This window comes from Atractosteus spatula, chromosome 4, assembly GCF_055471065.1.
Source record: "Atractosteus spatula isolate fAtrSpa1 chromosome 4, fAtrSpa1.hap1, whole genome shotgun sequence".
Classification (NCBI taxonomy): domain Eukaryota; kingdom Metazoa; phylum Chordata; class Actinopteri; order Semionotiformes; family Lepisosteidae; genus Atractosteus; species Atractosteus spatula.
In genome coordinates this window covers 54,995,835-55,022,903 of record NC_142709.1, presented here as the reverse complement: position 1 = coordinate 55,022,903, position 27,069 = coordinate 54,995,835, and the positions used below count along the sequence as shown (strand labels likewise).

Sequence of the window (27,069 nt, the reverse complement as noted above, 5' to 3'; positions counted from 1 at the left end):
ACTATTTTTCTAATTTTATTTTTGTGTGTACTGGCATCATTTCCTTAATTTAAATACATACAGTGGTGTGAAAAAGTGTTTGCCCCCTTCCTGATTTCTTATTTTTTTGCATGTTTGTCACACTGAAATGTTTCAGATCATCAAACAAATTGAAATATTAGACAAAGATAACACAAGTAAACACAAAATGCAGTTTTTAAATGAAGGTTTTTATTATTAAGGGAAAAGAAAATCCAAACCTACATGGCCCTGTGTGAAAAAGTGATTGCCCCCCCTGTTAAAACATAAATCAACTGTGGTTTATCACATCTTTGGAAAGCTGAGTTTAATTTCTCTAGCCACACCCAGGCCTGATTACTGCCACACCTGTTCTCAATCAAGAAATCACTTAAATAGGACCTGTCTGACAAAGTGAAGTAGACCAAAAGATCCTCAAAAGCTAAACATCATGCTGCGATCCAAAGAAATTCAGGAACAAATGAGAAACAGAGTAATTGAGATTTATCAGTCTGGAAAAGGTTATAAAGCCATTTCTAAAGCTTTGGGACTCCAGCGAACCACAGTGAGAGCCATTATCCACAAATGGCGAAAACATGGAACAGTGGTGAACCTTCCCAGGAGTGGCCGGCCGACCAAAATTACCCCAAGAGCGCAGCGACGACTCATCCAAGAGGTCAGAAAAAAACCCACAACAACATCCAAAGAACTGCAGGCTTCACTTGCCTCAGTTAAGGTCAGTGTTCATGACTCCACCATAAGAAAGAGACTGGGCAAAAATGGCCTGCAAGGCAGAGTTCCAAGACGAAAACCACTGCTGAGCAAAAAGAACATAAAGGCTCGTCTCAGTTTTGCCAGAAAACATCTTGATGATCCCCAAGACTTTTGGGAAAATACTCTGTGGACTGACGAGACAAAAGTTGAACTTTTTGGAAGGTGTGTGTCCCATTACATCTGGCGTAAAAGTAACGCAGCATTTCAGAAAAGGAACATCATACCAACAGTAAAATATGGTGGTGGTAGTGTGATGGTCTGGGGCTGTTTTGCTGCTTCAGGACCTGGAAGACTTGCTGTGGTAAATGGAACCATGAATTCTGCTGTCTACCAAAAACTCCTGAAGGAGAATGTCCGCCCATCTGTTCATGACCTCAAGCTGAAGCGCACTTGGGTTCTGCAGCAGGACAATGATCCAAAACACACCAGCAAGTCCACCTCTGAATGGCTTAAGAAAAACAAAATGAAGACTTTGGAGTGGCCTAGTCAAAGTCCTGACCTGAATCCGATTGAGATGTTGTGGCATGACCTTAAAAAAGCGGTTAAGTCTCAAAAACCCTCCAATGTGGCTGAATTAAAACAATTCTGCAAAGATGAGTAGGCCAAAATTCCTCCACAGCACTGTAAAAGACTCATTGCCAGTTTTCGCAAACGCTTCATTGCAGTTGTTGCTGCTAAGGGTGGCCCAACCAGTTATTAGGTTTAGGGGGAAATCACTTTTTCACAAAGGGCCATGTAGGTTTGGATTTTTTTTCCCTTAATAATAAAAACCTTCATTTAAAAACTGCATTTTGTGTTTACTTGTGTTATCTTTGTCTAATATTTCAATTTGTTTGATGATCTGAAACATTTCAGTGTGACAAACATGCAAAAAAATAAGAAATCAGGAAGGGGGCAAACACTTTTTCACACCACTGTATGTCAGTTTAACCTGAAATACAGTTTCACTAATATTTTTAATTGTTAGTCACTCTACAAAGCTGAAATGGAGCCAGAATATAGTCGTGGGCGTGATTAAAGAGATTGAACGGGATACACTACTTGTCAAATGCTAATATATAAAAAAAGGGCCGGCCAGAGCTCCCTGTGTACCCCAGTCAGCAAAGAGGTTTGGACAGAACACCTCCACTCGATCGATTAATCCTACTTTAAAACGCACGTTTGCAGATTTAAAAAGTAAAATATTAACCTGGGAAAAAAGTCAGTTTTTTTTCCTCTCCAACAAGTGAAATCGGATCCATGGGCTGCTGTAGCCTGCAGTTCTTTATATAGGCCAATAAATTAAAAGTCAGCTACTCGCCTGCCACTCGCTTCATTCTATCTTGTCAGTCTACACTCTGCCACTCATAAAACAATGATTTTCATCATCATCACACCTCCGATCGTCAGTGCAGGTAACAGCTACTGTAGGTCTCGGAGCTAAGAGGGAATGTCACACAACAGGAAAGTTGAGGCTTAATTTGCGCATCGATAAGATCGCCGCGTCCTTTTCCTCTTCGTTAACAATCTCAAGAAAGACAGCAGGCACGTCAATGACGAGGATGACCAGCCGCTGAAAAACATCGGATACAAGATACAGGCAACTCTGGACGAATCGCGCTCAGCACTCTGGACTGGATTTCTCTCTACGCGTCCCCGGAGGTTTAAATGGACGACAATCGAGGAGAAGATGGGCACCAAGCCACTGTGAGCGTACCCCTTGCGCGAGAGGACGGGTTATGGAGTTAAGCAGTGAGTACGGGACCTCTTTTGCTTCTCCGCTATTACTTTCTGTAGTTTCACGGGGTAAAAGTAGGCTAGTAACGTAATACCCGATGTCCCTTGAGTTACACGGATTTCTACAAGTAATGTGATGATTTATAGTAAAGTGTAATTACAGCAATGAAGGAGCTGAAAGTGAAAGCACGCAGGAATGGTTTCACACGCAGGATTTAGGCGAGACCGGCGCGAGGTGGCGGTGGTAATGTAAGCACACTGCATTGGTTAAGAAAGCGCAGTGTCTTTCGGCAGTAATAATAAGAACAGTTCCGAAAAAAAGCTTAATAACGGGATCTTGGATGGATATTGGTTATTCGTTAATATTGCTGGCTAAATTGAATCAGTATACAGTAAGCGCTGAAAAGGGGATATCGACATCTAGACACAGTTTAAGACAGCATTTTTTTAAAATAAGAAGTAAACTGCATAATACTGTTTACTCTTATGATAATACTCTTGAATTATATAGATGCACACACACAGGTCAAAGTTATAGAGTCACCTGAACAATTTCACTGCAATGCATCAAGGACAGGAAGATCAACAGACCTTTAATATAAATGAAACGGGTGAAGGGCTCCAAAAGAAAATGCTGCAGAGGATGTTTTTAATTTTTTTTTTCATAAGGGCATGGGTACATAGAACTGTATGTGGGTTTGTACATTCTAATTCCCTAAAGCCCCTAAAGTTTTCCCTTACTTCTGCTGGTGAAGCAGTTTCTCTCTGCTTTGTGACTTGCTGTGCAGAACAAGGGCCACATGTCGCTCAGATGCCTGCAGCAGTAGTTGAAGAAGTGGCTCTCCTCTTATATGTAAGGCTGCACTGTTCTGCACTGTCATCCAGTCAGGCTCATCCCAGAGCACTCCAGTAGCCACATAAGGGGGACTGGACAAGCAAGCCACAATCACTAGTTAAGAAATCAAGACAAGTAAAAGAGAAAATGAGCGAAAGGAGATGGGGGGCTTGTGACTAGAAGGATTCACACTGGGGATTGCACTTGTGGTTGCCTCTACGGAATCCTTTCTCTCCAGTTACTGAACGGACAGAGTCCTTTACCCCACAGAGCAAACAAACAGGATTGATTTAAACATTATTGTGAGTGAGGTAGCCCCAAACACTGACTGAAACTGCAAACCGTTTTGTTTAATAAAATAGATCAAGGAAGAAAAGACTCATATAATCAAAAGAACAGATTTTCTCAATGCCAGGCACAGTAGGGCTTGGAATGGGGAGCAAGAGACAGACACCTTTTGCTTCCCTGCACCTCCTAATGAAAACTGGCCAAACATTCACACCATCACGAGTTCTTTCCAAATGAATGTCATTCCTCAGGGAAAAGAATGGGGCAGGTTGCATACTGTATGCGCTAGTGATTTCCAGTTGTTTAACAGGACACTTGGGTAACAGCTAGCCTTTGTGTTCTCCAGACAAGAATCCCTGGGACTTTCTGCAGAGGCACATTGAAGTTAAAGAGGGTGGTATTTTAACTACTAAAACAACCTACATATTTCAAGCATTCCAACTACTTTCCTGAAAACCTAAAACATACATTACACTTTTAACTAATACTACTCTGTGACATACCCTTTAGAGTACGCTACAAAATAACATTATTTTCATTTCTTACATACAGGACCTACTTCATGTGTTCACAGCAAAAAAACCCAAAACAAAACAAAGAAATAGTTTATATGAAACAGTAAAGTTAGAGTCATGATTACATAAGTATTCAAACCCTTTTTTGTGGTAAGATTTTTGTGCACAAAATTGGATCAATGAGCCTTTTGTTGAGTGGTCTCTGTGTGCAATAAAAGTGAATTGAATCAATTTTAAGCAAAGGTTCCACCATGAGGACCATGAAGCTTTCAAAGCAACTGAGGGATAAAGTTGTAGGAAAGCAGAGATCAGGAAAAATGTACGAGAATTTGAAAAACTGGATATCCTCTTGAGCTCAATGAAGTTGATCATTAAGAAGTGGCAGGCTATAATTATTAGATGCATTGGCAATGTTGTACCAGTAATACATAGGAGGCGGTTGTTCATCCCAGGTAGCTCAATTGTCTGCTTGTAGCTAATTGACCTGAGAGGTTTCTAAAAAGAACAGGATCTCAACCTGCAGGGCTCTCTCTCCTGTCCCATCCTGGACAAGATCATTACAAGACTTCTCCTGAACTGCTTCATTCCTATTGCTACACAACTAATCCCAGAATATCAGTGTGGGCTCAGAGCCTCAAGATACGAACGCAATAAACATTTTTTTTTATTTTCAGAAAATTAATGGGCAGAACAGGTGTTTAACCCTTTGGATCATGATGCACTCTGGAAGATCCTCTAAATGCGCATGTCATTCAAAATGTATTTGCATTATTCACCAGCTTCGTTGACATCCATGCAGTAATTTTCACTAATGGATCTTTTATAGAGTCCTTTGAAGTCTGGACAGGAGTCAAAAAAGATATTCTACAGTTCTACTTTTAATGTTTCTGAATGCCATGGTCTATTAGATTGCAGACAAGCCCCGTGCCTGAATTCAGTTTTCTCGTCAAATGGATGTTAAATTATTTAATCTCCAATGACTCAGCTCCAAAAGTAAAACCACCCTGAATTTAGCCATTGAACTCCACTATGCTAATGAGACTGCAGAATGTGCTTTAACAGAAGGCAAGAAGTGGACCTTTACCTGGATTTAAATCTGCATCTCCATACAATTGCCATCATTTTTATTGAGACTTAGGAAAAGATGGGATTTACTATTTATCAGCAAACTACAAATGCCAACTATTCAGATTCATAATGGTTGTCTAAAGTATGAGAGTGTTTTCCATACCTCAGGAGCTGTCTGTCATTGAAGGTTGATATTGGCAAAAAAATCCAGCATTGCCTGAAATCTGTAGCCTTTTGCCACCTGAGGAACCTGGCGTTTTGAGGAAGTGGACATCAAAAGTAAACCCAAACTGATGGTCTACTCTGCAGACATCCTTCCTTCCTGCATGAGGCTGAAACATGAGGCACACACAATACAATTTAGAGGTCTGGAAATTGCATTACCAATGCCATTTGCACAAAGTTTTACATCTTAGGTGGGAGGAGGGATGGACCAGCATCAGTGCATTCACCAAGCAGGCACCACAAGCATCAAAACTATGATCTTCCATCAGCTCTGTTGGGTGGGCCACATTGGACATGTTGTCATGTGTGTCCCATAAGGTCCTCTTTTCTCAGCGTAGCTAAGGCAATCACACTAGAGAACAAAAACACCTGGGGAACTCCTACTGTCACACCCAGTACACTTAGAGGGCGTTCTACTTCTGTCCTGTTCCTAGTTCCCTGTGATTATTCATGTCTTTCTGGTGTGTCTTCTTTTGTAGCCTATTTACCACCAGTTTCTGCTCTGCTCCTCGCTCAGCATTGAGGTTCGGATGTCCTGAGACCCGCCTAGCACCAGGTCGCTCCTGTCCATGGCCTGAGGGCATAGGTTTCTATACGGCATTTCCTGAACAGCTGAGCCCGGGCTAACCCCCGTGTCGCCGCTATGGATAGGGTCTTTTTCGCTCTCCTGCCATTCCACGGTTCGTCCCTTCCGACATCTGTGACACCTACCTAGTTAGTCTTGTAGGTTTCCCTAAATCATGGATTCCTAAAAGCCAAATGATTTCTTACTTAGTTTTCAAATCTCCGTTTTAATTAATCACATTAAAAATGGTTCCAGATTTTTAAAACCTAGGTTACATCTAAAACCCGATGCCACCAGGCTCTCTGGGACCAGAGCTGGAGATTCCTGTAGTGTTTTGTGCTGTCTTCATGTCCTGGAGGAAGAGATTCTTCCTGAAAATAGTGCATGTGACTGTTGAAAGGGTGAAAAGCTGGTCTGTTCCTGGTCTTGCATTATCAGATTTTCATCTGGTTGGCCTAAAGAAGAATGATCCTTAAACGTGGAATTTCAGTAATGGAATCCATAATCAGCTGAAAGTGAAGGAATGGCTCACTGGCCAAGGGACATCATGTGACTCTAAATGCAGCAATGACCCTATGAAGATGTGGTGAAAGTACTATATGTGTATGTGCAATTGAGTCCTTTTCTGCAGCTATGTGTTCTCAGGCCATGTTCATGTCACCACTGACTCTTAAGGTCTTTTATTGGGCATGAGACTGTTTCTATTGTAAATAAAATAATTTAACACAAAATTGGTAACACCCTAAATTATATACATAATGTCAATGAATTAAATGCAAAATCTGTTTAAAACATGTTAATTTAGTGACATAAATGTGACAACCATACTCTGCTGTAGATTAATTAGATGTTAGTAATAAAACTCTAATACAAACCCCCAATGATATTTTAATCTTTCAAAGACAATGATGAATACCTGTATCTATACAGTAGCATGATCAAAACACATGTACAGTATGTACATGTCAGCTCATTTGATCAGTGCAGTATAATTGAGGAGGAAATGGTTCCAGGGTGTAGTTTGTTGTTCAGGTCCAGGTGTTGAAGTGTGCTGTTGATGTCATGGGGCTGACTGGAGGAATTAATGTTGAGGTGTGAGACATTGTTTAGCAAGGTAGTATCTTATCTTCTCCCACAGCTAGGAGAGGGGTTTAGATGGTACAGATTAAGTCCCGTGCACTCCCTGGGCCTCATCACCAGGCTCCCTGTCTCATAGATGTGAGAGAGCACAACAAACTGACTGCTGTGTTGGTAAAAGATGTGTCTCTTGGTAAAAAGGACCAGCTGGAATAGTGTTGAGTAGTGTTACCGGTTGTGAAGAGTAACTGCAAAGCTAAGTGTTGTTTTTAATGTCTACACTAGTTCCTGGTTAAAAAGAACAGTGACCAGTAATCATGAAGTTTTAGGTGACCCTGAGTTAATTGGGTTGCATTTCTATATTCTAGTGAATACAGTGATTTAGGGATTTGTGAGCAGGACAATGTGAAGAGCAATCTATGAAAAGGATTGGCATCCTTCACTGAGAGGGGGAAAAAAGAGCTAGGATCATGGAGGGATTTTGAAAGACAGTTCACTTAAAATGTTTTTTATTTTACAAAAACAGGTGACATACTAGCGGTGATAGTTATGGGGAAATCACGCTATCCTTGTCCTCTCCTATTCCTTGTCTTCGAGCTGGCATTGTCACAGCCCAAACGTGTCTAGCAGAAGTGTGGAGCACTGCTTTGGCTTCTGAACTATGAATCTGTTTTCACTGTGCGTCAGTACTATATATACAGTATGACCATGCTATTCAAAGATCTTAAAATCAGATCAAAGCATGTTTTCTAGCTTTCCACTAATTACATAATATGATGTAAAAGAACAATCTCACATTTTTCAAGTAATTTCCAAAAGATAAACATGTTTCTGAAATATTGCATAATATAGAACCCAAATACCTACAGTAGGAGCTATGCTTTGCTACACCGTTCCTAGGAAGCAACTGATAAACTGCTGGTACCTTTACATCTACTGACTAGAATTAATTAGTGAACTAGTGTTAACCCAACTTCTGCAGCACAAAGTATGTGAGATCTTTATCATGTGGTAAATGCATTTAGGAATTTAAACACAAGGCAGAATGGCAGGAAGTGTATAATAACTGATTTGAAGTGTGTTAAGTATGTTAAGTATTTTAGATTCTTTACTAACACATCCTGCCCTGTTCCACCCTGTCTTGTTAAAATGTTATTCTGCTCGTCGAGTGACGTGAATGGTTAGTTCAAATTGAATCCTTTAGTTTTGAAAGATCGGAATGTGAGGGGGTACAGCATACATTGGGCTTAGTCAAACAATCTGTGCTGTGGTGCCCTTTCATAGTTCTAAACTAAAATGTCTTTCTTGAGCTGTTCCTCCACACGGCTTCTTTTACTTCAGTTCGGTCCAGTTTAGTTTATTGTCATATAAACAAGTTCAATTAAATGTATGAATGCCTCAATACAAAGACATCAAAGAAATCACCAAAAACATCAACAGAACAGCAGCGGCTTCAACAACAAGTTAAATAACATACAACTTAAAACATCAGTGTGAGCCAGTGGTCGGGGCAGAGTTCAGTAATCTGACATCTTGTGGGAAGAAGCTGTCTCTGAATCTGGAAGTTTGTGCTTTTTAGCAGGTTTGTTTGTCTTCCTTTTCTGCTGACTCATCAGAGCTATCTTCCAGTGAGTCTGTTACCTTCCAAAGTGGTCAGCATTTACCACTGTGGGCTCTCCCATAAAGACCCAATGTGCATCTTCCTAGTAGCTTGATCCTCACACGCCTACCAAAGAGAGCATCATATTTATATAGAGAAAACTGCAGCTGCCACTTATCACTTATCAGGGTCGTAACTGGCAGCTGAGGCCTCTCAGGCAAGTAGTAGCTTACAGTCTGTTACACAAAAAGTAGGAGAATCTTTGCTTACTGGTGCTTCCTTTGGCCCATACCATCTACAGAAGAGGAAAAGAAAAACATATAACCCAGCCTGACACCCCGTATAACAAAAACAGGGAAAAACTTGTGGTTACAATTCTGAAGCCCCTTACTTGCCTCTAGAGACTCCTCTTACTTTTTAAAATGTTTTTAAAGTTCGAATTTCTATTCCACACTAGGAGATCAGAGCCCATGTCTCAGCTGCTTTCAGCACACTGCTGGTTCTCCACATTACTTCTTGCTAAAAGGAAAAACTGGTTGTTCAGGAGAACTAGCTGTGAACCTGTAGATCAGGTATTAAATCCATCCTAGTCATTAATATCTATTTTTGGTAACCAATATGAAAACCTACACGTGGGCTGCAGTTTCACAGATGTTTTTTGCTGACCAGCAACAGTGTAACTCTCGCTCGCTCACCTCAGCTAACTCCAAATCCTGTGTGGTTTCGTGTACAGTGGCCTCCTACCAGCTGCTAATACGGAAACTTTACCATCTGTAGTGAATGAGCCATGTTCCTAAAGCAGGTGTGGGAAAGAGAATTGTCCATGGGATATTCAAGTTTGGATTTTAAATAAGGATTTTAGCTGGACGTGGAAAACTTTGTACGGGTGCACAGAAGCAAAAGTGCAGTTCACCTCCTCCCACGCTGTCAAGAAAAAACTGAAGGCCACAGGCGTATTTCTGTGTGACTGATGGAATCAACACAGCTGCGCTGGAAGCCTGACCTGTTATGAGTTAGTCAAACATGGCACTGGCCGTCAGGACAGAACCTCAGGCAGAAGCTTTGCAGTGAACCGGCAGTCAAAGCTATAGCCATCATATAAAATAATAACTCACATGTTCCTAGTTGTATCTGAACAGGACTGCATGTAAACAAAGCCTACTGTACATTTTGGATAAAGGAAAGTCAGAATGTAACCATGTCGTTTTAGCCTTTAGTTAGGAAAAGGAGGGTTTACGCATGCTTTGAAACTCATATGAGTCACATTAGAACAACTTGCTATATGTTGGAGTATCCTAACTTTGAGTATAGCTTTAAGGTTTACAAAGGGTGATAACAGGACAGTTCACCGTGTGATGACAGGGCAGCTCACTGGGCAGACAGGACAGGTCACTGGGTGATGACAGGACAGTTCATTGGGCAGTAATAGGACACTTCACTGGGTGTAAGAACAGTTCTCTGTGTGATGACAGGGCAGTTGATTCATCTATGACAAATTTAAATCCATCTATTGCTTAAACCGAGTATACACTACAGTCTTTGTTGTTTCTTGTCTTAATATGATTGATTAAAAACGTCTCACAAGACAAAACTGCTCGATAAAATTGTAGTAATTTACATTTTGTCTTAATAGCACCTTGCACACATACAAAGTGATCTTTACATTTTTAATGGTGAGAAGACTGCCACCTGGCTTTTATACACCCCCTGCTGCATTACCTCCTGTATAACTTACTAACTTCATTTAGTATTTCCAAAAGGCCTCCCAAATAAGCAAGGTGAGTTGAAAGGCCGTTATACACCTGTTAATTGAATGTTAAGTACATTTCTTTGAAACCTTTCCCCCTATTTAATATTCTTTCAAAAGTTGTCATTGTCCGTAGAAAAAAAAATGAAGAAACTTTGTGCAATAAAATATGATTCTACTCATTGAAAGTTTTTAAGAAGTTTAGAAAAACAGGCCCTGTGGTTTAGAGAAATCACAATTTCAGTTCTTGTATCAGTGATAGATAACAACCCTCATGCTTACTGGCACAAAGCTCTGAACATCAATAACCCTATTAAATTTTAGGCTAAGAAAAACAGAGTAAAGAAACAGTTCTTGAGCCTTGATTTAATGAGACCATAGGGACATCTCTTAAATGTTTTGGGAGGTCATTCCACAATTTAGGGGCCCAGTAGCTCAATTATTGCTGACTCAATTAGTCTTCATTGCAACAATTACCAATCATGTATTCACTGAATAGCTTTATGTTCCAGTAAAATTTCCAGCAGAACAAAAGCACTCAGACACCTAATTACATACAAGTTTCAGTGCCCAGGGATTCCGAAGGAAAGGTCTGCTGTCAATCCACATACACACAAATCCACATCCCATGTCAGGGTCTTCAACAGTCTTCTGGAGTGTCTATGAAAGGGGTTTTGCTTTTTGACTTCTGAACACTGAGTGGTTCTGTTTTCCTGCAGGATTCCTGCTCCCGTTACTCTGTGTGATTGCTGTCGAAGTGCGAGACATACAGACCAGCCCCATTAACTTTGTGTGCAGCGAACAGGCGCGACAGCAGCTGTTTCAGAAGCTGAACGACATCAGAAGGGATATGGTAAGAAGGGCACACTGGGTCTGTCAGTGCTGTGAGCTGAGATGACTATTATTCTGCCAATCAGTCATTTTGTTTTAATTTTCTGCTCTTAGACAGCAGCCACCATGAGGTACAATGTGTTTTGCTGGAACAGGAATCACAGTTTAACATAATACTAACATAGGTACAGGCATGTTGCAGTAGGAGGGTTAAAGGAATAGTAATTCTATGGTTCTGCTTGAGGAAAACCAAAAAATGTAATAGAAAAATATCTCAGTCGGAATATAGCAAATTGGACCTGCTTAAAAATCCAACATCAATTTTGGCATCCCCTGCTGAGCTCGGTCAATTGAGCCAGATGTTTTACTATGTGTGGGAAAGAATCGGTAGTGAATAAATGTCATAACGATATGATTGATAAGGTGGGTGGCATGGTGGTGCAGCGGTTAGCATTGCTGCTTCCCAGCTCTGGGGCCCTGGTTCAGTTCCAGACCTGGGGTGCTGTCTGTGTGTTCTCCATTTTTCGTGTGCATTTGTGCTGGGTGCTCTGGTTTCTCCACAGACTTACTGGTAGGTTAGTCTTCTGGGAAAATTGGCCCTGCTGTGTGTCTGTGTCTGTGTCTGTGTGTCCACTCTGCAATGGGCAGGATACCTCCTGTCTAGAGTGTAGCCTGCATTGTGCCCACCCTATTGGGCAGAGCGGTGGCTCTGTGGCTAAGGCTCTGTGCCTGTGACTGGAAGGTTGCTGGTTCAAATCCCGCAGCTCACAGAGGAATCCTACTCCATTGGGCCCCTGAGCAAGGCCCTTAACCCCAACTGCTCCAGGGGTGTTGTACAATGGCTGACCCTGCGCTCTGACCGCAAGCTTCTCTCCCTGTCTGTGTCTCATGGAGAGTGTAAGCTGGGGTAGGTGAAAAGATGAATTCCTAATGCAAGAACTTGTATAGGGCCAATAAAGCAACATTATCATTATTAGATAGGATTCAGCTCCCCTGCCACCATAGACCTGGAAAATGGATTTGTGCTTAATAAGGAAGTATAGTTTAATGAACAGTATATATTAACAGAATACAATGAGTAAATAACAATGTTTCAGATATTTTAAGCTTAAAACTTACCAGTTGTGTAAGATATCAGAATCCCAACACAGCTTATTTCTTTATTTGAGCTAAATTCTAAAAATGTTCTGCCTACTTGTCACTGAAATAAATCAATGGAGATTATTACACTGAACTACCAAGTAAGAATGAAAACCAATTCTAAAGTTTTAATACTGTATTGAAAAAACACATGGCTTAGTTTAACATTTGTCAATTTCCCTGTCAACAAGTCTGGAATGGGGCAATACATTGCCAGTGTTGACATACCAGCAGACCACTACTGAGACACGGCTGGTGGGCCTATTTGACTGAATCAGTTTAACTTCCTGCCAAAGGTGGACAGGCATCATCTGCATTTTGGATGATTCCAGCAATGGCCGTCTGAATTGGCTAGCAGTTGGCTCAAGACTGGCTCTTCTTACTGGTTTGCATTAGTCTAATAATGGCCTTTGTAATCCAGTCTGGCACAGTAATTGGTTGGTTTCTATTTGAAATATTCTAAGAACTCATGAATAATGACAAACAATAGTCTATAATGGTCCCTTTAAATAGTCCCCTCCTGTATTCTCTGGTTCATTTTTCACTGTTAATCTTGTAGAAGTCCATTGTATTGTCATTTTGCATCAATGCATCAGTACCTCTGAGTATTGGAATCAAGCCCACACATGGTCTCCTTTAGTCTTTGTTCAAGAATAAATACCATGGTATCTGAAAATGTTCTTAATACTGTCCCTTTGCAGGCTTGATAAAATAAATACGCAGAGAGCGTGTTTATTGGTTCTTATGCCATATAGTAACTATCTGCACTCTCTAAGTATTTTAAGGCAATCTTGCATTTGACCCTAAGGGGAGTTCAAAGGTCACGGTCTAGTAACTTTCTAATCAGATCAGTCGATCCAATTAACTGGATAGCCCTCTACTGCTATATAAAGATCTATGGGTCCACTTTCTTCCTCCACAAATACTGAAACATATGTAACTTTCTAAGTTAGATTGATATATTAATCGGTGATCATATTTCACAGTAGGAATTGTATTAGGCCTCATTTTTTGAACAAAGTAGTACTTCTGTATACAGCAAAGGAACAAGTCATAGGTTTATTCCATGCTGAAAAAAAGAAGAAAGAGAACACTACGTTTCGGCCGTGGGGCCTTCTTCAGGTGTGAGAGGCCAAAACGTTGTGTTCTCTTTCTTCTTTTTTTCAGCATGGAATAAACCTATGACTTGTTTCTTTGCTGTATACAGAAGTACTACTTTGTTCAATCAATTTTTTTTGCTACCCACCTGAACTACTTCTGTATACAGTATTTGCTTTCTTTGAAACCACAGAACAATTCCTACAATTCCAATCATCCAATATTGCTAATGTGATGCTAGACTTTTTTCTTCAATTCATCTTGAATTGGTGAGAAAGAGCTTTGTCTTTACATGGTGCAGGATATTTGTCTTTATGAATCATTACCTAGTTACATCAGAAAGCAAGGGACTGTTTCTGAGGGAGATACTAAATCTGTTAAAAGCTCTTCTTGAACAGTTCTTTTTGAGTCACTTCACCAATTTCTAGGAAACCATAACTGGCCCTTTGGTAATGCCTTAACTTGATCATTACTCAATGTTCGAGTTTCTAATTCACATACTGTAGCAATGTCTACTACCTCTTATTTACTTTTTAGGTCTCCACTGTAGTTCCTGACAGTTTCCTGTGGTTGACGGAATACACTTGGGGTTTCCCACTGTGTGCTAAGGGTCAATACAGCCTAATTTGTGCATAGTATGCCAGCACGCCATCTTAGTACCACCACATGTGCCTCTTGGACCGACACCTGTGTAGGTCTCACTGTTGCCCTTGAAGCTGAGGACAGGGCCAAGTATTCATCTGCAAGAATGGAAGTGGATATGAGAATGTAGGCAAATGTCTGTTAGTGTGAGTGGTCTGTCTGTAGGAATCTAGATCCTGAAAGACAATGGGAGTTTCACACATCCATCCATTTTTTGACTGCTTAATCCAGTGCAGGGTCACAGAGGAGCCACACATTGGACACAAGGCAGGATACACCTGGCAGGACCACAGACACAAACACACTCACACTCGCATCAGGGACAATTTTCTCAGAAGCCAATTAACCTAGTAGAATACTTTTGAACTGTAGGAGGAAACTAAACCCCACACAAACACCGAGAGAACATACAAAACTCCACACAGATAATACCTGAAGAATTGAACCCAAGGCCCCTGCACTGAGAGCATGGCAGCAATGCATAGCCAACTGCAAGGCATACTGTGTGGACCATGAAATAAAATGAATGATTTAACTTCTTCAAATTTAGCATGTGAATCACTGACCAATACTACTTTAGGGACAGAATCTGCATATTTGGGTCACATATTAATCGGGAAACTGAAAAAACTAAATTAATTTAATAAAAACAGTAAAAATGCACCATATACAAGTGCTCTTTTCTTTTTTTTCTAACACTATATCTGTGTCCTGGTTCGGCTGGTATGCTGATTCTCTGCTTGTGTGTCGTTTTCGCAGAGTGGGTGCAGTGGTTCGGCTCTCCTGCCCAGTCAGGTCTGCCTGCCTTTTGTGGGACTCAACATGGAGGCCTGGAAGAAGAAAACAGTAAGTTCTATGAGCTCCCCAGAACTAGGCAAGGCACTGTGGAGAAAGGGCGTCAGAGCTGACAACACTGAAATAATTCAGTCTTCCTGCCCTACACAGACTTGCCTTATTCCAAATAAATAGGCTGTGAATAGAAATGAATTCTAGAAGGAGACAAAAATTCAAACAAGATCTTCCCATAGTTTAAAGGCGGTATGATGACAGATTGAATGTTTGAACTGTTTTCTGGGTTAATGCTTGGTGCAATGTGCCAAACCAAATTGATAATCCCCGTTTGGTTCAATAATAGCATAACAATACTCCACTGCTTTGGCTCTACCGTGAAAAATGAGCGTCACTTATCTTCATCTTCAGATATACTGTATCAGTGTCACGTACCCAGAACACTAAATCATTTAACAATTCACAGAATCTGATCGCCTTTGTTTGAAATACAGAAGACACAAGGAGACACAAACAGGTGGGTTTTTATAATGAGGGGGAACAGGTGCCATCATAGGTCTAAGGTCAAAGGTGTACAGCAGCAAAACATGGCTGGTTTTGTTTCACACATCCGTTGTTAAAGATCTGGGCAGAGCAGCCCTCCGTCAATACGCATCAGTTGAAATATAAGTTTAATGAAAATTCTCTTTAAAGTTCTAAAATAAAAGTACTCCATGTTTTAGCATCATTTTTATTTTTCCTCATTCCTCATTGGATAGAGGAATAGAGGAACAGGAATGGTCAGAGGCACAGTTCTCTCTCTGTCTAGAGTCTGAATGGCCCCAGTCCGGACCCCCTACTTCCACCCGACCTCCACAGTCCAGGCAAACCCTTTACACCAAACCTCTGACCTGTGAAGGGAGTCTGTATCCTCTTGATTGTACTGGGGAAAGCCAGGCTTATTGCCTTACACCTAAAATCTCATATAGTCTCTAAATTCTCACCAGACATACAGAGCTGGAACAAAACTGACTGTTTATGCACTGGACCTTTAAGATTTAAAAAGTAAAAGGACACAGAACAAAAAAAAAGCGAACAAATTAAAACAACATTGTGGTGGTGAATCAAATCACCCTCTCTTTCTCCTCTGAAGAGATTATTTGCTTTCAAACATTTTTTTGGTGTGGTTTAAGACATAATAAAAGACCCAGGTATAATTTGGCTATATACTCTACCCTACTATTACCACCTAACAAAAATAGTACTAACTCAGCACCTATTACAAGGAGCAATTATTTAAATGTAATTCTACTATTAGTTTCTTCAGCTAGAACCACCATACTACCCCCATAAACTGTCACATTGCCACAGGACAGGAAAAAGCTCAGGTTTTTTGTTGGTCTGGCTCAGCTAGGGTAAAGTCATTAGGCTCCAGCAGCAGAAATAAGTAACTGTCTGAGAAATACCCAGACTCCTCATGGGGGTTAATCTGGTGTTTGTTGTTTGTGCTCGCAGAAGCAGGTGAAGAGGAGCGAGATTGTTTCTGCGCTGGCCGTGCTGCTAGAGGCCATGAGGAAGGCGCAGAATGACACCCAGTCAGACTGCCTGTCCTCCCTGCTGCAGCGGCTCTCTCACAGCATCACCAACCACCTCCTTATCCTGAAAACTCTGCAGGTGCCGGTGAGGGCTCAAAATCACTCGTCTCGATACGCACGCCTCCTTCATTGCCACTCTGTGCCCTGAGTCCTCATGCTGGCGACACCAAGGCAAAACCAGTGCCCAGCACACGCACTCTCAATCTCACCCTCACCCTACTCTCAATCTCACCCTCACCGCACTCTCAATCTCACCCACACTCACAAGCACATCAACACTGTCACACTGACTCACACATTATCTCACTGACCCACACTGTTACACTGTTTTACACACTGTCACACTGACCCACACACTGTTACACTGTCACACACACTGTTACACTGACCCACACACTGTCACACTGTCATACACACTGTTACACTGATCCACACTGTTACACTGTCATACACACCGTCACACTGTCATACACACTGTCACACTGACCCACACACTGTCACACTGTCACACTGTCATACACACTGTCACACTGACCCACACACTGTCACACTGTCACACTGTCATACACACTGTTACACTGTCATACGCACTGTCACAATCAAAAATACAAAGAAAACCTGTCACACTCATTTACACACTGGAACAATCATAAACATGCTGCCAGACTCAAATACACTGGTACCTTCAAACACTTTGGAGCCCTGAAATACAGTACACATTCCCTCTGCTGTGTAGCTCTACACACACTGCTGTATCCACAGAGCCATGGGCTCATTGCTGTGGAGTACCCCACTTCCTGTTCCACTATTCCAGCTGTGACCCTGCAAGGATCCCTTTCTTATCTCCTGACCACACTTGGCTGTTCCTGCTTGACAGCAGCATAACAGGATGCTCGCTCGCAGACAACAGACAGAGAGAACCTGAACTCACCAGTGCAGTCGCACACATGGAGAAAACAAGCACTTATCACAGCGTCTTAATAATCAGAGAGTCTATGGCAACAGTGAGCAAGAATATTCTCACTTTTGCATAATGAAAGCATCAGTGTCTCAGTGCCTTCGATTATAAAGAAATATTTGGCACCACCTTTTCCGGTAGAATTCACAACAAAATAACTAAAACAAAACATACCAGTAGTCTGAATCAACCTGTTGCCAAGTATTTTTTTCTACCAGCTGAGATTTCAAAAATAGTGCAAAAAAGTGTATAAATAGCAAAAAGGGAGATAAGGCATAGAATCTCTCTGAACACATCACATTAAACCTGTAAACAAAGTGCTGCCTTCCTCTGGGAGACTCTAGGAATTGGTTTTACCAAACTGTAAAAATGATTTATTTCAGTTATTTCACTGTTGAAGTTTTTGGCCTCTGTCCTGTCTGGCAGACTACCAGCAACAAGTGACTACCCACTGACTGTACTTTCAGGAGTTCAGCGCTCAATGCGCTAGCATTACCATGGCAACCGGCGTAGCCACTACTCACCTGTTTATCAGCTGGTTGCCGTGACTACAGGCTCAAACAGGAAGTCTGTTCCACCTTTGCTCTCTTTGCAACCAATGTCCCTCTCATAAGGAACAGACTATTTAAGAGCTGCCTTGAGAGTTTACTGGTCTGTGTTTTAAAGTCTTGCTTCAAACCTCAAAGTCCTAGTCTCCAGGCTTGAGTTCTCTGCTTCAGGTAGCTTTCTGAAATCTTGACCTTGTTTTGTTCTGAACTCGCCTCCCGGATTTTCCCCTTTGCGCTTTGCGCTACTCGGTACAAACTTTGCTTTGTTTCTGACCACGACTCTGGATAGTGCTTTCTGTTTGCTACTCCTGCCTGCTGCTTTCTTGCTCTGCCCTGCATGTGGGTTCCACTCCCGATCATGTTCATATTCGAGCAGTGATAATACAGGGGAGCTTTACAGTGTTTCAGTGCCATTGCCAGCACTCTTCTGCCCCTTTACCCCAGCTTCCCCTCCCTTTCATCATCTGTCTACCCCAGTTTTGACCCCTTTTCCTGTCTTCTCCCTGCTCGTTACACTCTCTTGTCTTTAAGAAGAACAGCATGCGCATAAAGACTTGCTCCTCTTACCCTTTGCCCTCCTGCTCCTCAGTGCTTGGACCTTGCTCTACCAACAACGTGGACATGAACAGAGAAAATGAAGCTTAAAGTCTGCTGACCCACAGCTGGGTGATTAAGTTTATACTGAAGTTACAGACCATTTCCTTGTCTGGGGTACGACTAAATCTTTTGAAAGCGTACTAAGTTAACATCTCACAGTCCTTTTGGTTAAACTACTATGTAGTTCAGGCTTATCAGAGCATATCTAAGGATTTCAGTTGCAGGGTTTCAACCCTCAAACTAACTAAGCAATAAGAACAACTCTGAAACGTACTTGGATACATAGTAGTGGCTTTGAGCTGGACAACATGAGGTGCTGTAACACTGACATTAATGGTTTCGTTTGACCACAGGTTGAAACAGTGCAGCAGGACGGAGGGACTTGCATCAGGAAGACCCAGGACCTGCAGGACGTCCTCACACAATACAGCTTGCTTGTCAGGGGGAAGATGGAGAGGTTTGTTGAAGAGCTGGCCGAGGACATCTGCGAGGACAGAGCGGATGACCCTCCTAACTGACACGCTGACACTCAGGCTCGTGTGACTTAGACCCTGAGGACGAGTGCAGCAACCCAGTCCTGTACCTTCGCCAAGCCAGCTGTATGCGTGTCTTTTCAGAGATTAAGAAGCAAACAGCTTGGAGCAGTTGACCGAGGATAAGCTTGCTTCATTCATGACAAAATGGCGCCCTCTGCCTGTGAATTAGAAGGAAAACGGGAACCCACAGCAGACACAGCGCACAGGGAAAATGGCATAGGGCTGGGCCTGGGATATAGAATTTGGAGGTGCCCCTCTGAAGAACATTGCAGAAAACAATGAAAGGTAGAATTAACCTGAGGTGATGACTGCATGAAACTGTCAACAGCTGTAAGAGCCTGCATTTGCTATTTAACTTTTTATGAGGAGAAATGAACTGGTTCACTGGTGTGGAAGGGAAAACAACTCCCTGTACACCGGATTTACCTATTAGGCAAAATATTGTGAAAGACCACTGAACAATGTGTTGGGCCGACATGGGCAGTACTACCAGCTTGCTCTGGATGTGTGATCTGTTCCACAGATATGGAATAGCTGCGGCCCAATCTCATGCCATTTTCTAGCAGGATCTTCCTCAGCAGTGAGTTGAAATCCTGTGTAGGATTAGCATGTACCTCTTTTTTTTTTGATAGGACTGAGATCTGGGGACTGCTCAGGCCATGGACAGTGATGGAAATTTATCATGGGCTCCTAAAATTGTTCATTGCCCACTGCTGAAAGCCTGTTTATTGGACTAGGAATGGCTAATATTGTGGCCAGTGAGTGTATGTTTTACTTCATTTCATAGCTAAAATAACTTCAAAACTTAAATTCAAAAGTTAAAGTCGAAACTCCTGCTGATCAATGATTTTTAGCTCATCTTTGCAGAGTGAATCTGAAGAGTGAAAAATGCTTCCTGCAGTCCATGTTTGTCTGAAAAGCACAGAAAGAAGTCTGTTGTATGAAAGGAGTGAAAGCCTTGTAAATACAGTAAAGCTTTTTATAAGTGTGATTCCATGAATATTGTGTACATATGTATATATGTGTTTTGGAAATATTTGTATGCCTTATTTAATATGTGAATTGTTTTCACACACTTCCCTCCCCCTACATACATATTTGTAAAATATATCTAATAAAATGTTACAACTGTGTACAATTGTGTGAAATTTAGAAATTAAATGTATGTAACACATGACACTATTAAACTACATACTGTATAACTAGGAGTAGCAGCAAAACAGCTGCACAAAACGTCTTAAGCATTGAATGTTAAATAAATATAAGTTCTTTCACCCTGAACTTTGCCACTGACCTCACAATGTTCATTTCCTTTGTGAATACTCCTTCACAAACACTTGAGGGGACAAACCTAGTGAAAAGTTAACTTGGAACAAGCTGCTGGACTGTGGAATTTTGCTGGAGGAAGGCAGTGATGGTCACACTATTATCATATGCTTTTTTCCACTGCCCTTGTGGACTCAATGTAATCTTTGTCATGTTTCTTAAAGCTATAAGCCATTGCAGTACCATTACAGTTGCATGGGGCTGGGATAAAATGAAACAGCCCTTCACATTCTGGTAATATTAGTTTTGGTTACAACTACATCAACACTACCAATTTAGAACAATAAATAATGCACTACTTCATTATGTCATCCCATAGCTTTCCTGAACTACTGTAGGGCCACATACTGGAAACAATTTGCAGGCAGAAGATCTGTACATCTGAAAAGCATAGCAATGGGGCCTTTCAGAAGAGCATTGTTTCATGCTAGAAAAGTGGAGGAATTAGGAATTAACTGTATTCTGTACAGAACTTAAACTCTTAACGCCTGCCATCATTCAGCTGTAATATCTACCCATCTGTCCTCTAGTCTTGGTGAAGGTCACTGCTGCAGCATACTGAGTAAGAAGGACCAGACATCCTATTTATCTCTGAAACAGACTCTAGCTCTTGGGTGACTCCCCAGTCTTTCCAGGCAAGCTGAGAGACATAGTCCCTCCAGTATATCCTGCCTCAGCCTCGGGGTCTCCACACAGTGGAACGTTACAGGCAGAGCTCCTCAGAATGCCTCTGGGGATTCTTGTCAGTGGTCTGAATCACTTCACGTGATCTCAATCAGGAGGAGTAACAATTCAACTCCAAATCTCTCTCAGATACTGTAGCTGGATTTCTGAAGGATATGAAGCCCTAAAACATTGCAAAGGAAACCCATCTCTGCGGCTTGTACCTGTAGTCATAGGATGCAGAGGATGGAAATGAAGAGAGATGTGGAAACCAAAATCTTCCTCTGGGAACAGAACTCCCACTAATCCACTGCTGATTCTGTGCCCACAACACTGTAGACAACACACCTGTCCATAGGTCAGCATTGTACACCCACTTCAGTTGTGAATAACTTCCCAAGATGCTTTTACTTTTCCACTGAGGGTAGCTGCTCCCCCTTCAGATGGAGTGAGCAATTAACTTTTTCTGGGAGAGGAACATGCCCATTGATTTGGAGATTCTGACTCTTGTTCCAAATACACCCAAGTTTTCTCAGCAAACCTTTTGAGTGCCTGTCAGCGTCAGATGTGGCACGAAGGACACCTTTATTGGCAAATAGCAGAGATTACACTTCTAAACTCTTATAATCTCCATTAAGACTTCTTGAAGATTTACTGTAAGTCATTTACCTTAACCTGGTTTATAGAATATAGGTAGAAAGGACTATCAAAGACTGTTCCAATATACTGTATGTGAAAGTGCAAGGAGCTTGTTTATTGTTCCTTAACCAGGATAGAATCTGCATTTTCCCATGGAATGGAAGTTTCAACTAACAGAGTCTCTTCTCCAGCAGTCTGGTTGTACAGGAGGTTGTACTAGGAAAGCTGAAGAGTGTGATCTCCCTACACTATCTCATGTGCCCTTTCTTAAGCTAGGGCATCACCAACACCAGTCTGCCATCGCAGAAGTATTGTACTTTGCTTCCATACAACACTGAAAAGGCATGTCAACCACAACACCCCAAATTTGTCTACTGCTTTCAACATCTCTGGGTAAATCTCCTCCTCTGCTACCTTACTAGCACGACTGGACTCTACCTCTGAAGTGACCTTAGCCACAGCGATAGATCCAATGATCCAGTCTCTGTTAGATCTATCTAACCAGACGTTACTGTCTCTGCCTCCTGAAGTAGGGTATGTACATTGAGTAGAGGGGTTCCACAGACTGCTCCTTTCATCTCTCTTGCTGAGAACCGTCTGGACAATGTCCATTCACCCCCTGTGCATTATATGGTCTAATAGAACACCTCTGAACCCGTCCATTAGTCATCCTCCATGTCCTCTTCCAGCTCTGTGCAACCCTGGGCTTTCACCTCAGCAATCACCACATCTACAGAAAATGTCAGAGAACAATGATTTCTGCATGAATCTGATACTGTCATACACACTATTTGATCTGGTACTGTATACTGTACACGTTAGACATAAATTAGGAAGATGTCAGATTGCATTTGTACAGAGGTAGTGCTTGACGTCAATCTCAGCTGCTGGCATAGCTGCTTCCTGCAGAGGTTGATGCAACAGACCCTTGTCTGGACAGGGATTGCTTAACTTCCAGTAGAAAGGGCTGCCTGGGAGTGCAGGTTTTTATTAGCAGTATGACTCCAGTCTTTACATCCCCAAATTCCAACATTCCACCTTCATGGCGTGTTAAGTGGCTTGTTTCAAGGCCTTCCTTCTCATATTCTCTTCCCTCACATTGTTCTAATCTCAGTAAAGACTGAATGGACTCCTTATGTCTGCAGATCTTCCCACATCTCTTTTCACACACTTGGTTCGATTGCTACTTGTCAATCTCACGTGGTCTTAGCGCTAACTTATCACTGCCAGGCACTGGCTCTTGCTCTTCACTACACTCGACACTCTCTCTTCCTTGTTTCATTCCTCTTTTGAACTCTTCTGCATTTTCTTCGCTAGGACTCGTCTCTGACCCTTCTCTTCTGACTCACTGCAAACCTCTTTCTCATTTTAACTCGGTACTAACTCTTCTATTTGGCCAGTTTTGCCTGTCTATTACAAACACGTGTGTCCTTAACTCAGCAGAAGCTGGTTTGCGGTTTTCCCTTTGTCAGAGAATGCCCAAATGGCCCTCTGCTGCTGTTAAGGCACAGGAAATAATCAGGTCTCAGCCTGTACCATCTACACTCCTCGCTCTCTTCTGTGAGGACATGATATGCATGCCAGTATGCCAAGTGATGTCCAACTCCTCGAGCTCCTAATGCCTGCAGTCAGCCCTTGCTCTGCCAGCGTAACACTATATCCCCACTGGGCTTGGCAAACCAGCCACTACGCAGCCCTCCTGTCCAGAACCTGTAATAGCCCTCACTACAGCCAAAGCTGTATCTTCCTCAAGCTACCTTGTAGCCCACAGAGTCTCACAGGCCTCTAAGCAGCCCAGCTCCCCATTGAAGCTTCCCTGCTGGAGCTTTTAAGCCTCTTAATTAGCCCCGGAGGAGTGGCTAATTACACACAGAGCCTATCCTGCCAGCTCCCTTCCCTCATGTGGTATCCCGCTCCCTGTGAGTGCCAGCCTCACTCATGACAAGCTGTGCCAAACTCTGCAGCTTTTCTCAATCAACAGTCATTCGGCTTGGCTCAGGGCTACATCACTGGGCTTGGGTTTTAAGCCAAGATGGTAGATTCCTCACATATCCAACACTTGTTACAGTATATCACAGTTGGATCAGTAAACTTCCGTCGCGCCAGTCTGGCCCTTGATCCCGATCCAAACTTGTGTAACTGCTAAGATATGCTGCTTTATTTTATGGCTGACAAAAAAATACAAATGAGAACATTTTGTCAAACCTAGCTTCTCTGGCTGCCTGCATTCATCCAATCATCTGTCTAAAGAAGTGCTTCCTTCTACCAATTCTATATATACTGCATCTCCTTTTGGTTCTTGTAGGTAGCCCACATTACTGTTACTTCTTTGAGTTCGAAGTACCTTTGTTTTCTTTGCTATGAGAGAATTAGATTTTTTTCTGAAATTCCCCTGCAGTCTTCTTGGTTTATGACAATAGCGATTCACTTCTTGAAAACGTCTGAAGACAGTATGGCTTTTGACCAGGAATTATTCTAGGTGCTCTTCTTTGAACTCCTTATGTTTCTTTTACAAAAAGTGCCTGTGACCTTGGTTCTCTAGTCTTCTTTGACAGACTGAATGAATAGTTGTAACACTTGGATATTTGTAACACTGCTGCCGGACTGATGGTTCAGGCTAGGTGAGAACAGGTGTGGGTCAGTCCTAGAGCTTTCACCTCCAGCTCCATATCCAGCCCTTTATTTAAAACCCTTCCTCCTTTTGGATTTGTATGACCTTGTAACCAGATCCAAACCTTTTCTGACTATGCCCCTCAGCTCTGGTTCTCATGAGTTGAAAGGAACAGAGCTGAGGAGTGCATATTCAGTTTTTAATAATAATACTCACTTCTATCTTTTTTTTATTTGATAAGTTCCATCTGAATTACCTTTTGAGAATTACTGGCTAATGGCAGATGTGAAAGGAAAACAATGGAATTGGGGGAAAACCATAGGGAGAGATGGACCAAGTAGCACTGTGCATCCCTTGTCCACTTAAGACTCCCCACAGATACTCAAACCTCTCTACACATAATCCCAGCCCGGCTCCTACCCTCAAGTGCAGGAGGGTAGGAGTATTCACATACTGTTCTCATGGAGGTTTTGAAAAGATCTGTTTACCCACTGATAAATCATTAATAAAGATCATGGGGCAAACTCCAACTAAAATGGTGCACTGAGCGACACTGCATTCTTCTATAAAAAGCATTTTGCAGCAAGAAAATCAAATCTAAATCAGCACAGTGCTAAGCATTACTCCATCCCAGTGGTAAGGGGCCTGGGTTCAAATCCAGAGCTGGGGTGCTATCTCTGTGGAGTTTGTATATTCTTCCTTTGTTTGCGTGGGTGTCCTGGCACTGTCCAAAAACATACTGGTAGGCTAATTGTCTTCTGGGAAAATTGGCCCTGGTGTCACCTGTCCATGGTGTACCCTGCCTTGAGCCAACTGCATGATGGGATAGGCTCTGGCTCCTCTGTGTCCCTGAATTGGAAGAAGCAGTTAGAAAATACACTGAGAGAAAATCGAGCATTTTATGTGTTCGGGGAGCAACAGTTTACAGACTCCAACAAAGCAATTCGCCAGGCCCTGTTGTCTTTCAGCCTCTGATTTAGGCTTCACTAACTGAGCCCTCATCCCACATATGAGGCTGCACTCAAAGGAAGTGTGTGGGCAAAGCTCACAAGAACAAAAACATATGAGGACAAAGATTGTAAAACACCCCCTCATGTGCTAAAATGCTATGCAAAATAAATCAATACTTCCAGAACGTTTTTAGCTCAGGTTTAAATTATAACTCCCTGCACAAGGAACGTTCCTTTAAAATAATTATTTTTTAAAAAAACTTTCAGGGTATCTAATTTGGAGGAGTATTTAACTTTAGAGGCGTGTTCAGAATGTGGTAAGACCCCTATGAGGCTGTATAAATGTGAATCTCCTTTTTAGCGTGGCCGTAATCCCATCCTAAAACATGGTTTGGGGGTGTAGAAACTGCATGGATAACAGTTTCATACAAAATGTAACAAAAGTCTTACACAGATCCTGCTATGCCCGGGCCTGCGTCTTATGGATTGAAGCCCTCCCAGGAACCTAATGAGTACCTGACCCTCATAGCACCAAAAAAAAAAAAACACTGTTTGACTTCTGTTGAGTGAGCCATGTGATTCTGAGGGGAGGAAGAGTGAGTCACAGGCCACTTTGTAGCTTTCAGCTTCTCTCAGGGAGAGAACAATATGAGGACATTTCCCTCACTTTGGAAATCATTCCTGCAAAGTAAGATTGCCCCAGTATTGACAGATAGGATTCTATCATGTAATAAACACCTGTAGGTCTGCTCTTCTACACAGGCCAGTGACAGTGATGTGTGATTTACAGCTCAACCCTCCATGACTTGGAAACCTCTTTCAACAGAGTTCGCTGTAGCACTGTCCGCCCCTAAAAAAAGAACGCAGACCTTTTCATTACTGACAAACAAACAAAACTCTGAATCAGCTTTTTAACTTCATTTGTGTGGGCTCCTAGTGGAGCTGTGTTTACTGTAGTCCAGGTTATTAGTGAGATACAGTATACTGCATACTACTGTATATATTACTATTTATACTTTATATATACTTTATATACTGTATGTACAAACATATGTAGAGTGTATAAACAAGGAACTCTAAATTGGTAAGGTTTCAATTTTGGAAACATTTCAAATTACCTTTTAAAAATACATCACTTCTGTTGATACTTCCTTGTTATACTTAAAGTTAACCATTCCAATATAGAAAAAGAGTATTGATGAGGTGTTCATTACATATAAATACAGATAATCATTTATTGAGAAGTGTAACTACTATGTAATGTTTTACATTACATTTTATTACATTAAACAACATAGTTTAGCCGGGTAACATAGTTCTTCAGTTAAAAAGTAACTTCCGTTTTTTCAGGGCACAGAAGACTTTGAACTCTGTTACTGTGTGAGAAATCTAGATTTGTCAGCATGCTGATCGAGTATTTTACTTTTAATAATGAATTAATGACTCAGGTTGAATCAAAAAGCTCATCAGTGGCTAATGGTACATTCTGACAGTGTGGACGGTCACTAATGCTGGCTTGTGGAATTAACGTTGTTATTGTCCGTGATAATTTCTCCACACGGCTTTCTGATAACAACATTTCCACATCCTGGTACGAAGCCAATGTTAATGGAATCTCTTAATCTTGTAACACGATAATGCTCGGCCCCACACAGCAGTGCCACTCCAGACTTTTTGCTTCAATCTGAGATCAGTGCTGGATTGTCAGACCTTAACAGCCTAAGGATCTTGCTTGGGAAACACCTACACTCCTGTCATTC

At 41.8% G+C, this 27,069-nt stretch overlaps 1 protein-coding gene across 1 annotated transcript; it reads left to right on the top strand.

The window, feature by feature from the left end:
- Positions 1-2,270: 2,270 nt before the first annotated feature.
- Positions 2,271-20,394, top strand: thpo (thrombopoietin). The gene is made up of 5 exons (XM_088914513.1): positions 2,271-2,502; positions 11,127-11,260; positions 14,878-14,964; positions 16,402-16,566; positions 18,938-20,394. Exons 1-5 carry the CDS (start codon positions 2,490-2,492, stop codon positions 19,100-19,102), a joined length of 564 nt encoding a protein of 187 aa, XP_088770639.1. The 5' UTR covers positions 2,271-2,489; the 3' UTR covers positions 19,103-20,394.
- Positions 20,395-27,069: the final 6,675 nt, after the last annotated feature.